Here is a 12224-nt window from a genome sequence, read left to right as displayed (position 1 = left end):
GCACGGACCTTGACTGCCCCTCAGTTAAGCTATGTTTATACTTCTTGCAAGACGTRYGGCTGCKGCCCAGCGATGATGTAATTGTGTGTGTGTCACCGACCGCATTGAGTGTTTATACTGGGAAAAGACGTGGGGGATACATTATAGTAATCCCTCCCTCTGCCTTCGTCAAACACAGAGCTTAGCATTAAAATAACTGCTGATGGTTGGAGGTTGTTTTCTTCAGTTCACAATGGTACTGAAATGGTAAATGGTACTGAACTTATAGAGCGCTTTTTCGAGTCCCTCCGGACCCCCAAAGCGCTTTACACTAACAGACATTCACCCATTCACACTCACATTCACATACTGATGATGGCAAACTACACTGTAGCCACAGCTGCCCTGGGGCACACTGACAGAGGTGGGGCTGCCATGCACCAGCGCCACCGGACCCTCTGACCACCATCAGTAGGCAAGGTGGGTGAAGTGTCTTGCCCAAGGACACAACGACTGAGACGGCTGGACGGGGGATTGAACCAGCGACCTTCCGGTTCCAGGACGACTCCCCTAACCACTTCATTTCTTCATTTTCACAATGAAGAAAATGTATGCGCAAGCGGCCAAAGAGATGCTTCTCAGGTTAGATGAGGAGTCGGAGGAGGAGAACGAAGAAAATGACCTTATACTTATGTTACTGACCGCGAACATGGAAAGATGGAAAAAAGACGAGAAAGCCTTTGGCATGTTTGCCCGCTGAACAGGACCAGATCTACACAAGGCGAGTTTAGCTTGTTGGTTCAACAGRTGYGGGARATGGATGAYGARAAACACTTYTCCTATTTTCRAATGTCCGCTGCTCGTTTCAACGAACTTGCCCACCGGATCTCCCCTCACCTTCAGCATGCACCGAAGCAGTAGAGGAGGTTGTACCTCCRGACCGCCTCGGTGAGTTTCTCTTCGAAACTATCATTGTTTAGAAACAAAACCGGCCTCTGGAAGCGAGTAGCGGGTAGCAGTGTGACATACCATATACTGACATCCAAACGAAAATGCCCTCAAACTTTGAACCAATCACGCTCTGAGCTGCAACGTCTCGGAGTACTGACTGGGAGCAATGTCCAGGACAGCTGTCACCAGGGGGGTAGCAGCGGGAGTGCAGATGGAAGTTGCGCAAATTTTTGTCACTCAGCGGGGGGTAAAAGGCGTGCGACAAGAAGTATACAAGAAGTATACACCAGCCTTTAGTCTACGCCGGCTTCAGGAAGCAACAAAGGATGCGCGTTGGCCTCCCCGGCACCAAGGCATCTGACTTCGGTCAGATGCTCCAATCTATCCCTACCAAATCCTGGGGGTTGCTGCATGCGCAGCCCATCTACTACTGTTGTACCATTGTACATCTGCTTATACTAGCAGATGCACAATGCTTATACTATTTTCACATCTCTGAAGTTCTAACAAATGTTGGGAGGGCAGAGCTAACATAAACAAAAGTTTGGGAGGGCRTTGCCAACAGCAACTTATTTGCATAAACAGCTTGTTCTGAAGGGATCACAGAACTGGCAGAACTGAAAAGGTGAAATCTCACTGAGATTCATTTTGTGAAATAAATCAAATGACCATGTTTTGTACAGCTCACAGATGTATCCTAACTTGATCAAGGACCCCTTAATAGGTGCTCTTTAACAGAGTCAGCAAGTCTCTATGTGTCCCACTGTAACATAAACAAAGACTGTTTAAAATTCCAATGCTGAAGTAAAAGGTACTGCCCCCAGGGGTGTGACCAGGAAGTTTGGGTTTATGCACATGTAAGACATGAGGAGAGGAAGGGGGAAATCTAGGGTGAACCTGTAGCCCAGCAGCTACTGCTGAGAAGGTTGTTTTGGTTTACTGATATCCCCAAGGCCTCAAACACAATYGGACTTCTGTGGAGTTCCAAAATTTAAACTGCAAGACTCRAGGTTAGTATTAATTTTATTTCTTGGATCAACCCATATACTCACAAGTTATTGATGTAAAGGAGCATTAAAGGCTCCCAAATACTTGGGCATACTGTGCGCATTCCATGAGCCGTGCGGACTCTGCGCATATTGTCCGCGGATGTTTGAGACTTCATACTCGAGCGTACAGACCTCCAGACAARTTCTTTAATTTCTCGCAATTTCAGTCATGATGTCAAGGATCAGGAGGAAGAGATAGTTKGAATTTTAGCTTTATAACAATAAAAGAAAAAAGAAAAGAACTACCTTACCCAGGATCTGAGCTATTTCCTCCCACAAATTTGTTGTTCGCTGAAAGTCTTTATATTCCTTCATTGACGCGTCATAACRTTTTCTAATCTAAATGAGACGCTTTTCYAAGACTTGACTCCATTTCGTCCACAAATGACACAGATTCTCCACTTTATCAGYTTGGTGTYGCACCCAGAACAGTAYAYGCCATTGTGCGCACCGCAGACGCGGATGTAAAAAATTAATTTCTTCGCGGACCAGTCCGGCTGACGTCCGCTTCGGGTCTGCATTGAGTCTGCCTCGAGTCCACGTGGACCCCGAAGTACGCCYGAGTATGTGGGGGCCTTTAGACTGCAGTCACTTTGAAGAGAATCAGATAWATATCTAATTTAGTACCAAATACTGAAAAGACCTGGACTCGATTTTAAAAATAAAAAATGGATTTGTCACATTTAGACTGTCATGAAAAAAAAAATCCAATGTGGGTCACATTCAAGTCCCCCAATGATGAGCAAAACAAATGACTTAGTGTTCCCTCACCCAGATGCGGGTCACCGGGGCCCCATTCTGGAGCCAGGCCTGGAGGTGGAGTACATTGGCAAGCGCCTGGTGGCCGGGTGAACGAGAGGGTAGCCTTCCTTTGCCTACGTGTGGGGGGACAGGTTATKRCTGTTGTTTGTGCCTATGCGCCTAACAGTAGTTCAGATTACCTATCCTTTTTGGAGTCCTTAGAGGGGTGCTGGAAAKCGCTCCTGATGGGGACTCCCTCGTCTTGCTGGGGGACTTTGATGCTCACGTGGGCAATAACAGTGAGACCTGGAGGGGCATGGTTAGGAGGAACGACCTCCTTAACTAAACCTGAGTGGTGTTTTGTTATTGGACTTCATCATGGATTGTCCATAACGAACACCATGTTCAAGCATAAGGGTGTCCATATGTGCNAAATACAATGTTTTTATTTCAGAAAATACTAAAATACAGTGTTTATCAGAAAAATACTTAAATATATGTTTTTTATCAGAAAACACTGAAATACAATGTTTTTATACCAGAAAATATACTTCAATACAGGGTTTTTATACTAAAAATATACTTAAATACCTGGTTTTATACCAGAAAATACTTCAATACACGGCTTTTCTGACATTTATCATTAACTCCAACAGACATTTTAAACAGATTAAACTAATTAAGTGTTTAAACTTAGCAGATATTTTAAACTAACAGAAGTCATAAAACTTCACAAAAACTGGGAAAGTAAAAGTACTTTTTCACGCTCTCTAACAAAATAAAAGTTAAATTTTCAGAACAAAACTGGCTCCACAAAAACAAGTTGATTAAATTGGTGAATTTCTTTAAAATAAAACATATAAATGACCTTAAATTTACTCTGCGTTTAGTGGAAATAGTTATGATTTAGTTGATTAAATTAAATTAAAACACAAAAACAACTGTTTTCATGATGAGTTCAGACATTTCATTTATAAGTTACTGGGAGTTAAACTTTAAAGTAAAAGTATCATTTTTAGGTTTTAAAAGTAAAAACTTGGTAAAATTACAAATCCTAAGTACTGTAACAGAGTAAATGTACTTAGTTACTATAAACCTCTGCTGATTAGTTTTACACGTATTTAGAAGCAGCTTCAGATAAATAAAGTCCAAATTTAATTCACTTAATAAATCCGGAAATAAAATATTTTTGTTTTATTTTTTTAAGTTTGTGAAACATTCACCTTTAAATGTTTCCTCTGAAGTAAATACACCATGTTGACAAAAGTATTTGCTCACCATCCAAATGACAGCAGCAGCAGCAGGGTCAGCAGCAGGGTCAGCAGCAGCAGCAGGGTCAGCAGGGTCAGCAGCAGGGTCAGCAGCAGGGTCATGACCTTATTAACTGGTTCAAACAGTGACTTGTTGAGATTTGACAGGAGGTTGTGGTGAGTTCACATCTGCTGCAGCTGTTGTCACAATATGTGATGATGCAGACTCACAAAGTGTGATGATGCAGACTCACAAAGTGTGATGATGCAGACTCACAAAGTGTGATGATGCAGACTCACAATCTGTGATGATGCAGACTCACAAAGTGTAAAGTCATAAACAAGGAGGAAGTACACCAGGCTTTATTAAGCATTGCACTCATTCATGTACAGATAATTTTGTCATTTTGTACAAGTCATTAGTGCAAACAAGATGTTTCTTCTGAAAATCTACTTTAACCTGTTAAATTTAACTGAAAACAACAGAATGACAGCAGCTTATAGACAGAGTATGATGTTTTTACAAGGTGCACATTCATGTTCAAAGTTCAGCTCAGGAGCAGCTCCTCCTCCAGGCTGAGCTGCAGGAACAAGTTCAAATATACAAAATGATGCAAACAGTTCGTTCTACGTGTTTTTACACAACAACAACAAACTAAAGCAAAGGAACAGAAAGACTGAGTGAACTATGTACACTGAATATACAAGCTGTAAATCATTCATCAGATGAGAAATGTTTCATGTCATGCTTTTCTCAAAAACACTGAGTGGTTCTGGGTCTGTAAGAGTTTAACCCCTGAGCAGATTGTAATTAAATTTAATTAAATAAAAAACAAAGCATTTGACTAACGGTGCCCAAAAATCAGAACGATGTGTTGACATTTTTATTGTTTTATTTCTCAAAATTACTTTGTTTTACTTTACTGTGTTTAAATCCTTAGACCACTGCACATGTAATTTATTAAAAACTCATAACAGGAACACAAAGATGAAAAAAACTAAATATTAAAAAATGTGTCCATTACACTGTAAAAACTGTCCATCTTACCAAGTTTTAAACCTTATATCAGCCAAAAAGTCTTTTTGATCTTGTTTTCAGACTGATTTACTAAACAAGAACTGATTGTGTAAGAATAATCATCTTGTTTTCAGAATGTGTAAGATTATTTGTCTTGTTAGTCTGAAAATTTGACTCTAATTAAATAAAAATATCTGTCAATGGAGAAAGAAAGTTTTACTTGGTAAGATTCTTGAAATACTTGATTTGACTCAGTTTTTTCTTATTTCAAGAATAATCAAGCGCCTCTAGTGTTCAGACATGGAACTGCATCCAGCTGGATGCAGTTCCATGTCTAAACACTAGAGGCGCTATAGAGCCTAATAGAAAAGTCCAGCATGAATCAAGCTGATAGAAATACTTGATTTGACTCAATTTTTTCTTATTTCAAGAATCTTACCAAGTAAAATGTTCTTKCTCCACTGGCAGAAATGTTTGACTTAATTAGAGTCAAATTTTCAGACTAACAAGACAAATAATCTTACACATTCTGAAAACAAGATGATTATTCTTACACAATCAGTTCTTGTTTAGTAAATCAGTCTGAAAACAAGATCAAAAAGACTTTTTGGCTGATATAAGATTCAAAACTTGGTAAAATGGACAGTTTTTACAGTGAACTGATGAGAGTTCAGTGAATTGTTTCTCTAAACCTGTAATGTCTCATTCCTCTGCAGAGGACAGAAGACTGACAACTTACAAAAAACTGAACAATGAAAATTAATTTAATCACAAATTAGAAGATGGCTCAACAGTAAATATGTGTAAATGTCAAAGTTGTTACATCTTGTTGTGGTGCTGATCAACAGTGAAACCAGTTGTTTCATCAGGTCTCCACTATGGCAAGCCGTTGGGGTCATAAATCGGGCGTATATTTACGTGCAAATCCGAACGCGCGGTGCCGTAAATAACGTGCAAACGCGCGGTGGCGTTTTCTACCCTAACCCACCACGCATTCGCGCGTAACGCCACCACGCGTTTGTGCGTTATTTACGGTAACACGCTTTAGGATTTGCACGTAAATATACGCCTGACTTATGGCCCCAACGGCTTGCCATACTCCACAAGGTCTCCACATGTTTATGAAGTTTTTAGTTTCCTGGTCACAGAGGCTTTAAGTTAGTGTTCCCACCTGTTCAACACATGTGTGAGCACCTGCACCCTGCCTCAGCTCAGGTGTACCTCCTGCAGGAGCTGCACCTGCACCCTGCCTCAGCTCAGGTGTACCTCCTGCAGGAGCTGAGCAGGTACAGAAGCACATCAGTGTCACTGGTTTAAAACCTGTTCTCAGCAGGTTTGATTATAAATGTGACAGCAGCCACCAGAACAGGCTGATATGTGGAGGGGGGGGGGGGGGCGACACAAACAACCTGCTCAGCTTCAGCTGGATGATAAAACCTGTGCAGATGTAAAGAAACTACAGTTTCATATATAACCAACTAAAACACAACATGACTGCTGAAAGGAAACATAAAAAATCTGTTTTCTTGTAATTTTGAGTCCTCAGTGTTTCCACCAGTTACAGCCCAGTGGGATACTGGTTTTAATTCACAGAATCTCCTCATTATTTTATTATTTAAGTAAAATAAGAACAATTTAAAAGGAAACATATGTTTTTGAAATGGTTTTGACTGCTGCATGTGTAGGTACTGACAAGCCCTGGCTTTTCATGTTTCTGTATAAACATAGAGAAAAAAGGTCTAAATAAACTCAGTACTTTGATAAATGGTTAGGGTTTTTAGTGAACTCAAAGCAAGGATGAAACTGCAACACTGACTACAGCCGTTTGGTCTTTGGTAGAAAACAAAAACAAAAACAACAACAGAGTTAAAGAAAAGCACAAATCAGACTGAAACCAAACTATTTTTGATTTCAAAGATGAAACTCGTTGACTGCTGTAGTTGTTGAAGAGCTGGGAGGTTTTAGGATTGTAAATGAATGAATGCCCATCTAAACAACAGTCCTGACCTGAAACATGTGGTTCTGTTTGAGTCCTGACTCCCAGCCTAAACTGGACCAAACATTCTGGACTAAATGGCTTCAAATGTAATTAGAAGTGGATTCCCAGTTAGTTGAAACCATGCCTCGATGGGAAACACAAAGATCCCTCTGAATGTCAGAGGACCAGTATTTGACTCAAACCTCTGTACAATAACGCTGACATGTCCCAGTCTCCACAGAGTCCCAGATCAGACCAGTGGAGGGACTGGAACAGACTGGGTCAGATCCCTTCAGAGTGGACAGCAGTGGCACCAAGCAGGCCACTAAGTGTTGGGAGCATGGCTGAGACTCTGAGGATGGAGCTGCTGCCTCTTCTGGAGCTCCTGCACAGCCAGCTGCTGGCTCTGGTCTGATGTGGACAACTTGTTGACCAGAGGAGAAACACAGTTCGCTGGAATGATCAGTCCTGTCAGAGGAGCAGAGATGAAGTGTGTTAACAGGCCAGAAGGACAACACAAGCTGTCAGTACTGAAGTACACACCTTGTTAAAGTTCATCCTGTAGCTCACTGTGCAGATTTAAACCAAAGCTTACACAGCTCCATCAGAAAGACCCTTAGCTTATCACCCAAACTTACACAGGAATATTTTAAATATTCTGTTCAAAACATGAAGAACAAAAACTGTCCATCTTACCAAGTTTTAAACTCTTATATCAGCCAAAAAGTCTTTTTCATCTTGTTTTCAGACTGATTTACTAAACAAGAACTGATTGTGTAAGAATAATCATCTTGTTTTCACAATGTGTAAGATTATTTGTCTTGTTAGTCTGAAAATTTGACTCTAATGGACCTATTGCCAAATAACGTCATCACGCAAATCACGCATGAAACCAACGTTTTGATTGGATGCTGAAACGCTGACTCCACCCATATACGGAGGGGGGGGGGGGACCTTGTTGATGAAGGTGAGTTTTAATGTCCATGCCTGGTTTAGGAAAACTGTGGACAACCATGGACAACATCCTTGATAAGTGAGCCGCGGATCCAAGACGACGTCATTGTGAGGCAACTGTCGAGGGGGGGCCACCATGTCAAAAAAGACACGGTGCCCCCCCCTAGACAGTTGCCTCACAATGACGAGGGGGCAACTGTTGAGGGGGGGCCACAGTGTCAACAAAGACGATCACCGAAAAAAAGGACGTTGACGTCGGCGATCATGTCCAGCAGGGTAAGTTTGTTACTTCTGGTCTTGTTTTCATCAATCTTTTGACTCAAACATCAGAGTGAAAGTTCAAGTGCCAGATCTATCTGAACTTTACATTGATTTGGTTTTTGTTATCAATTTTAACATCGTCTATTAGCCACTAAAGCTAGCGCCAGGCCTTAGTGTGAGCCATTACTATTCACAGTCATGTAAACAAAGCCATACTGTCAATCTCTCACAAAAACGTTTATAGCGTCTTTATTTCTTATCCTATCTGTGTAAACTATGGCTTAAATAAAAGCTGAGGAAATTGTTGATGTTGTGAAATGTAAAAATAAAGTCAATAAGTCAAAATTTCTGCCAGTGGAGTAAGAACATTTTACTTGGTAAGATTCTTGAAATAAGAAAAAACTGAGTCAAATCAAGTATTTCAAGAATCTTACTAAATAAAATGTTCTTACTCCACTGGCAGAAATGTTTGACTTAATTAGAGTCAAATTTTCAGACTAACAAGACAAATAATCTTACACATTCTGAAAACAAGATGATTATTCTTACACAATCAGTTCTTGTTTAGTAAATCAGTCTGAAAACAAGATCAAACAGAGTTTTTGGCTGATATAAGATTTAAAACTTGGTTAGGTGGACAGTTTTTGCAGCGTAGCCTCTCCATAAGACACTGCAGAAACATAAAAGCTCAGTGTGACCATGGTTCTTCTGCAGCAAACGGATCTGACAGTTTTCACACAGCAGCTGTTTCACACATCAATGCAGGGGTTGCAGCTGTCATAGCGTACACTTATCAGCTGCTTACATCACTGCCCCACATCGTAGGCTGTCCCAGTTCATAAAAATTCATTTAACCAGTGGTGGGCACCAGTCCACTAAAGTGCAAATCCACTAATTGCAGACCTAAATATTCCGTTTGCGCTTTAGTAGTCTCACTAATTTTTATAATTCATAAGCAGATTTGCACTTCCTAAAATTAAAAAGCAGTACCACTAATAACTAATTATCTASCAGTCATCATTATGTTGAACAGCAGAAGGTATGACTGTCAATGAATCACAACACATGTGATCTATCCAACAGCACCCCTCCCAGATAAACACTCTTATTGTGAAGGTATACATCCTGCTGACTGTTGCTTTGGGTCACGCTTCTGATTTCCCACAATGCTTTGTGTCTGCTTACGTAGCAGGAAGGCAATGTTTAGAACTCCCTGTCCCAGTAAAAACAGTTAACGTTTGTAATCCGTACTAAAATTTTGTATGTATTGATTTATTTTACTTTACAATCAGAGCTCCTTTTTTAAAAGAAATAAAGTTTAAACGCTGGAGCTCAATACTTGACGTAATTGGTCGAAGCAAAGAGTTATACTGACATCTAGTGGTCAACTTAAGCAACTACATGGAAAAATTTCATTTCCCGTCACAAATCATATCTGTCATGTACCCAGAATGCATCGCTTCAGTTTTCCAATAAACAGTTTTAAAATTACTTTACTACGGAGCCCGTCCGGTGATATGGAATAAATTTTTTTCATGTGGCCACGAGATAATAAACGCGTGGCCATGTGAGAATTATCACGTGCGCACGTGATAACATGCGCACGTGATAATTAACGCATGACCACGAGATAATTTTGAGCAATCTGTGGTTCAGTGTAAAAGTATATAACCAAACATACAGCCTATTAATGGCCTAAGCTATTTTTGAGATGACATTCAACGCCCTAGGTGAGTGTCCGGAAACAGATTTTTTACTGCGTTCCTGAACGTTACACAACCCCGTTCAGTCATGTCATAGCTACAATATGGATGAATGTAGTTTATCTTTTAGTAAATACTCCCATTCAGGTACGAGTCCCTCAAAACAATAGCTAATTGGGTGTATTACTTGAATACAGACAGTATATGTGGTCAGCGACCTATTTGTAATGTGGTACGTTAATCTTAAAAACGTTTACATGGCGATATCACGCATGGATCGCTGCTTGTGTATGCTGCTTTCAACCACATTATTTTTCGTGAAAATCCATCAATGAACCACTGATGCAGATTCCATAGGGCTTTAACTTATCGTAAGAAACTACATGCCAGATGTAGTTTGGTCCTTGAGCAAAATATTGCCTAAGGTTTAGTCTCCTGGAACGACAGTTGGCTGAGGCGTCAGGGTCCAGAGCTGTGAGAATCAAACCAACATCCTCTTTTTTGGCATGAATGCCATTCTTTAAGCACTTGTTGTACATCCATCTGTAGCCGTGTAGCCTCCCAGGTCCTTCCAGCTGGTGAATGATGACTTCTGACAGCCTAGTCTTTACGTCCGAGCCCACGCATTTTGAGCAGCCGAATTAAGTGTCTCTTGCTAAGAATAACCCCGTGCTTCACCGCAAGTGACTGAAGTATGTCATTCTAACTCATGCCTAGATTGAAATAAAATAAAATTAATTCAAACTTGTCCATGTTAACAATCGACAGTGGCTATGCGTTATGATGTGGGGAAACGTTAATTATCTCGTGGCCACACTTTAATTATCACGTGGGCACGCATTAATTATCTTGTGGCCACGTGAAAATTTTTTTTTATTCCATGTCACCGGATGGGCTCCGTACTTTATTAATGTTTCTTTAATGAAAAATCTACAACAAGCAAAAGAAAAAGACAAAGAAGCAGCCGAACTAGCAATCCTCAACAACTTTTTAAAGAATCAGCCGAACTAGCAATCCTCAACAACTTTTTAATTTTTACACCAGGAGCTAAAGGTCTGTTTCAGGAAATCACATCCCCAACAATCGGCGGTTGTAGAATTAAGCTGTAAAAGGGTTCATACACCACTAGTTGGCAGTGTTGTACATATATTGTACATGAATTGTTGCCGGTTAGTAAGTGTCAAACTGAACTTGCACTTTAAAATTAGCTTCCACTAGTTTTTCTATGGCATAATCACTTTTGAAGTTGCGGACCTAAATATTTTCATAAACACTTTAGAAATTGTGGAGCTAATTTTTGGGTTAGAGCTGCCCACCTCTGTATTTAACAGTTGTAAATGGTAAATGGACTGTACTTATACAGCACCTTTCTATCATCCAGGACACTCAAAGCTCTTCACTCTACAATCTGTGTCCTCATTTATCCATTCACACAGCACTCTGTTAGGTCTCTGCAAAGCTAACATGTACAATCATCTATGGAGACTAATCAGTGCCAATCACATTCATACACTGATGGGACACATCAGAGGTGAAGTCTTTTGCCCAAGGACAAAAACAACTGAGACAGCTGAACAGGGGATTGAACCAGCAACCTACCAGTTCCAGGATGACCCCGCTAACCACTCTTCCACAGCCGCCCCAAGCAGCCTACGACCCACGGAGGGTGTGGATAACGTGGGCTGCAGTCTATGTGGGCTCAAACCCATGAATTGTAGCACAGCTGCTTTTTGTGTCATCCTGTCATTAATTTGGCAGTCAGGGAGTGAAACACAGGTGTGTGGTTACTATAGTGATTAATGTGCTGCTGGCAGCAGCCTATACATTTTTTGTTTTTATTCTTTATTTATTTATTCATTCTAAAATTAAGTCAAATTTTTGTGCCCAAGCTGCTTTGGGACTCAACATTTCTACAGAAATATTTATTTCTAATATTACAACACTGGCAGCTTGAATAAAAAAATAAATGCTCACACTTTTGAAAATGAACATGGACTTTACAATCTGCAGCCTGTAAGTTTTGATGCTATCCTTTAGCTCAGAGATTTTTAACCTATGGGCAGTGGCCCAATTGTGGGCCGCGAGCGCCACCTTGAGGGCCTCAAAAGAACAACAGTTTTTAACTTTGGGCCGCAGAGGGCCGTGGGACCAGGTGTAATACACTTTCTCACCACTAGTAGCAGTAGTGCACCACTCAGATGTTTAACAACTTTTTAACATGTAGAAGAAGAACCTTAGAAACCTGCTGAGAATGTAAACTTATTTTAAATGAAAAGTAGAAACAAAAATGAAAGTAACTCATCAAAAACACCAAAGTTTGTCACTAATATGAAGAGCAGC

At 40.4% G+C, this 12224-nt stretch overlaps 1 protein-coding gene across 1 annotated transcript in view; it reads right to left on the bottom strand.

Annotated features, from left to right (window-relative positions):
- Positions 1-5734: 5734 nt before the first annotated feature.
- Positions 5735-12224, bottom strand: part of sbno1 (strawberry notch homolog 1 (Drosophila)) — a gene marked incomplete in the record, with an annotated part of 73388 nt that continues 66898 nt past the window's right edge. The window contains 1 exon segment of the mRNA XM_014028667.1: positions 5735-7434. Within this exon segment, the coding sequence (XP_013884121.1) occupies positions 7292-7434 (143 nt within the window).

This window comes from Austrofundulus limnaeus, unplaced genomic scaffold, assembly GCF_001266775.1.
Source record: "Austrofundulus limnaeus strain Quisiro unplaced genomic scaffold, Austrofundulus_limnaeus-1.0 Scaffold795, whole genome shotgun sequence".
Lineage (NCBI taxonomy): Eukaryota > Metazoa > Chordata > Actinopteri > Cyprinodontiformes > Rivulidae > Austrofundulus > Austrofundulus limnaeus.
Note: the sequence above shows the minus strand (reverse complement) of the source record. Positions and strands in the feature narration are given on the sequence as shown.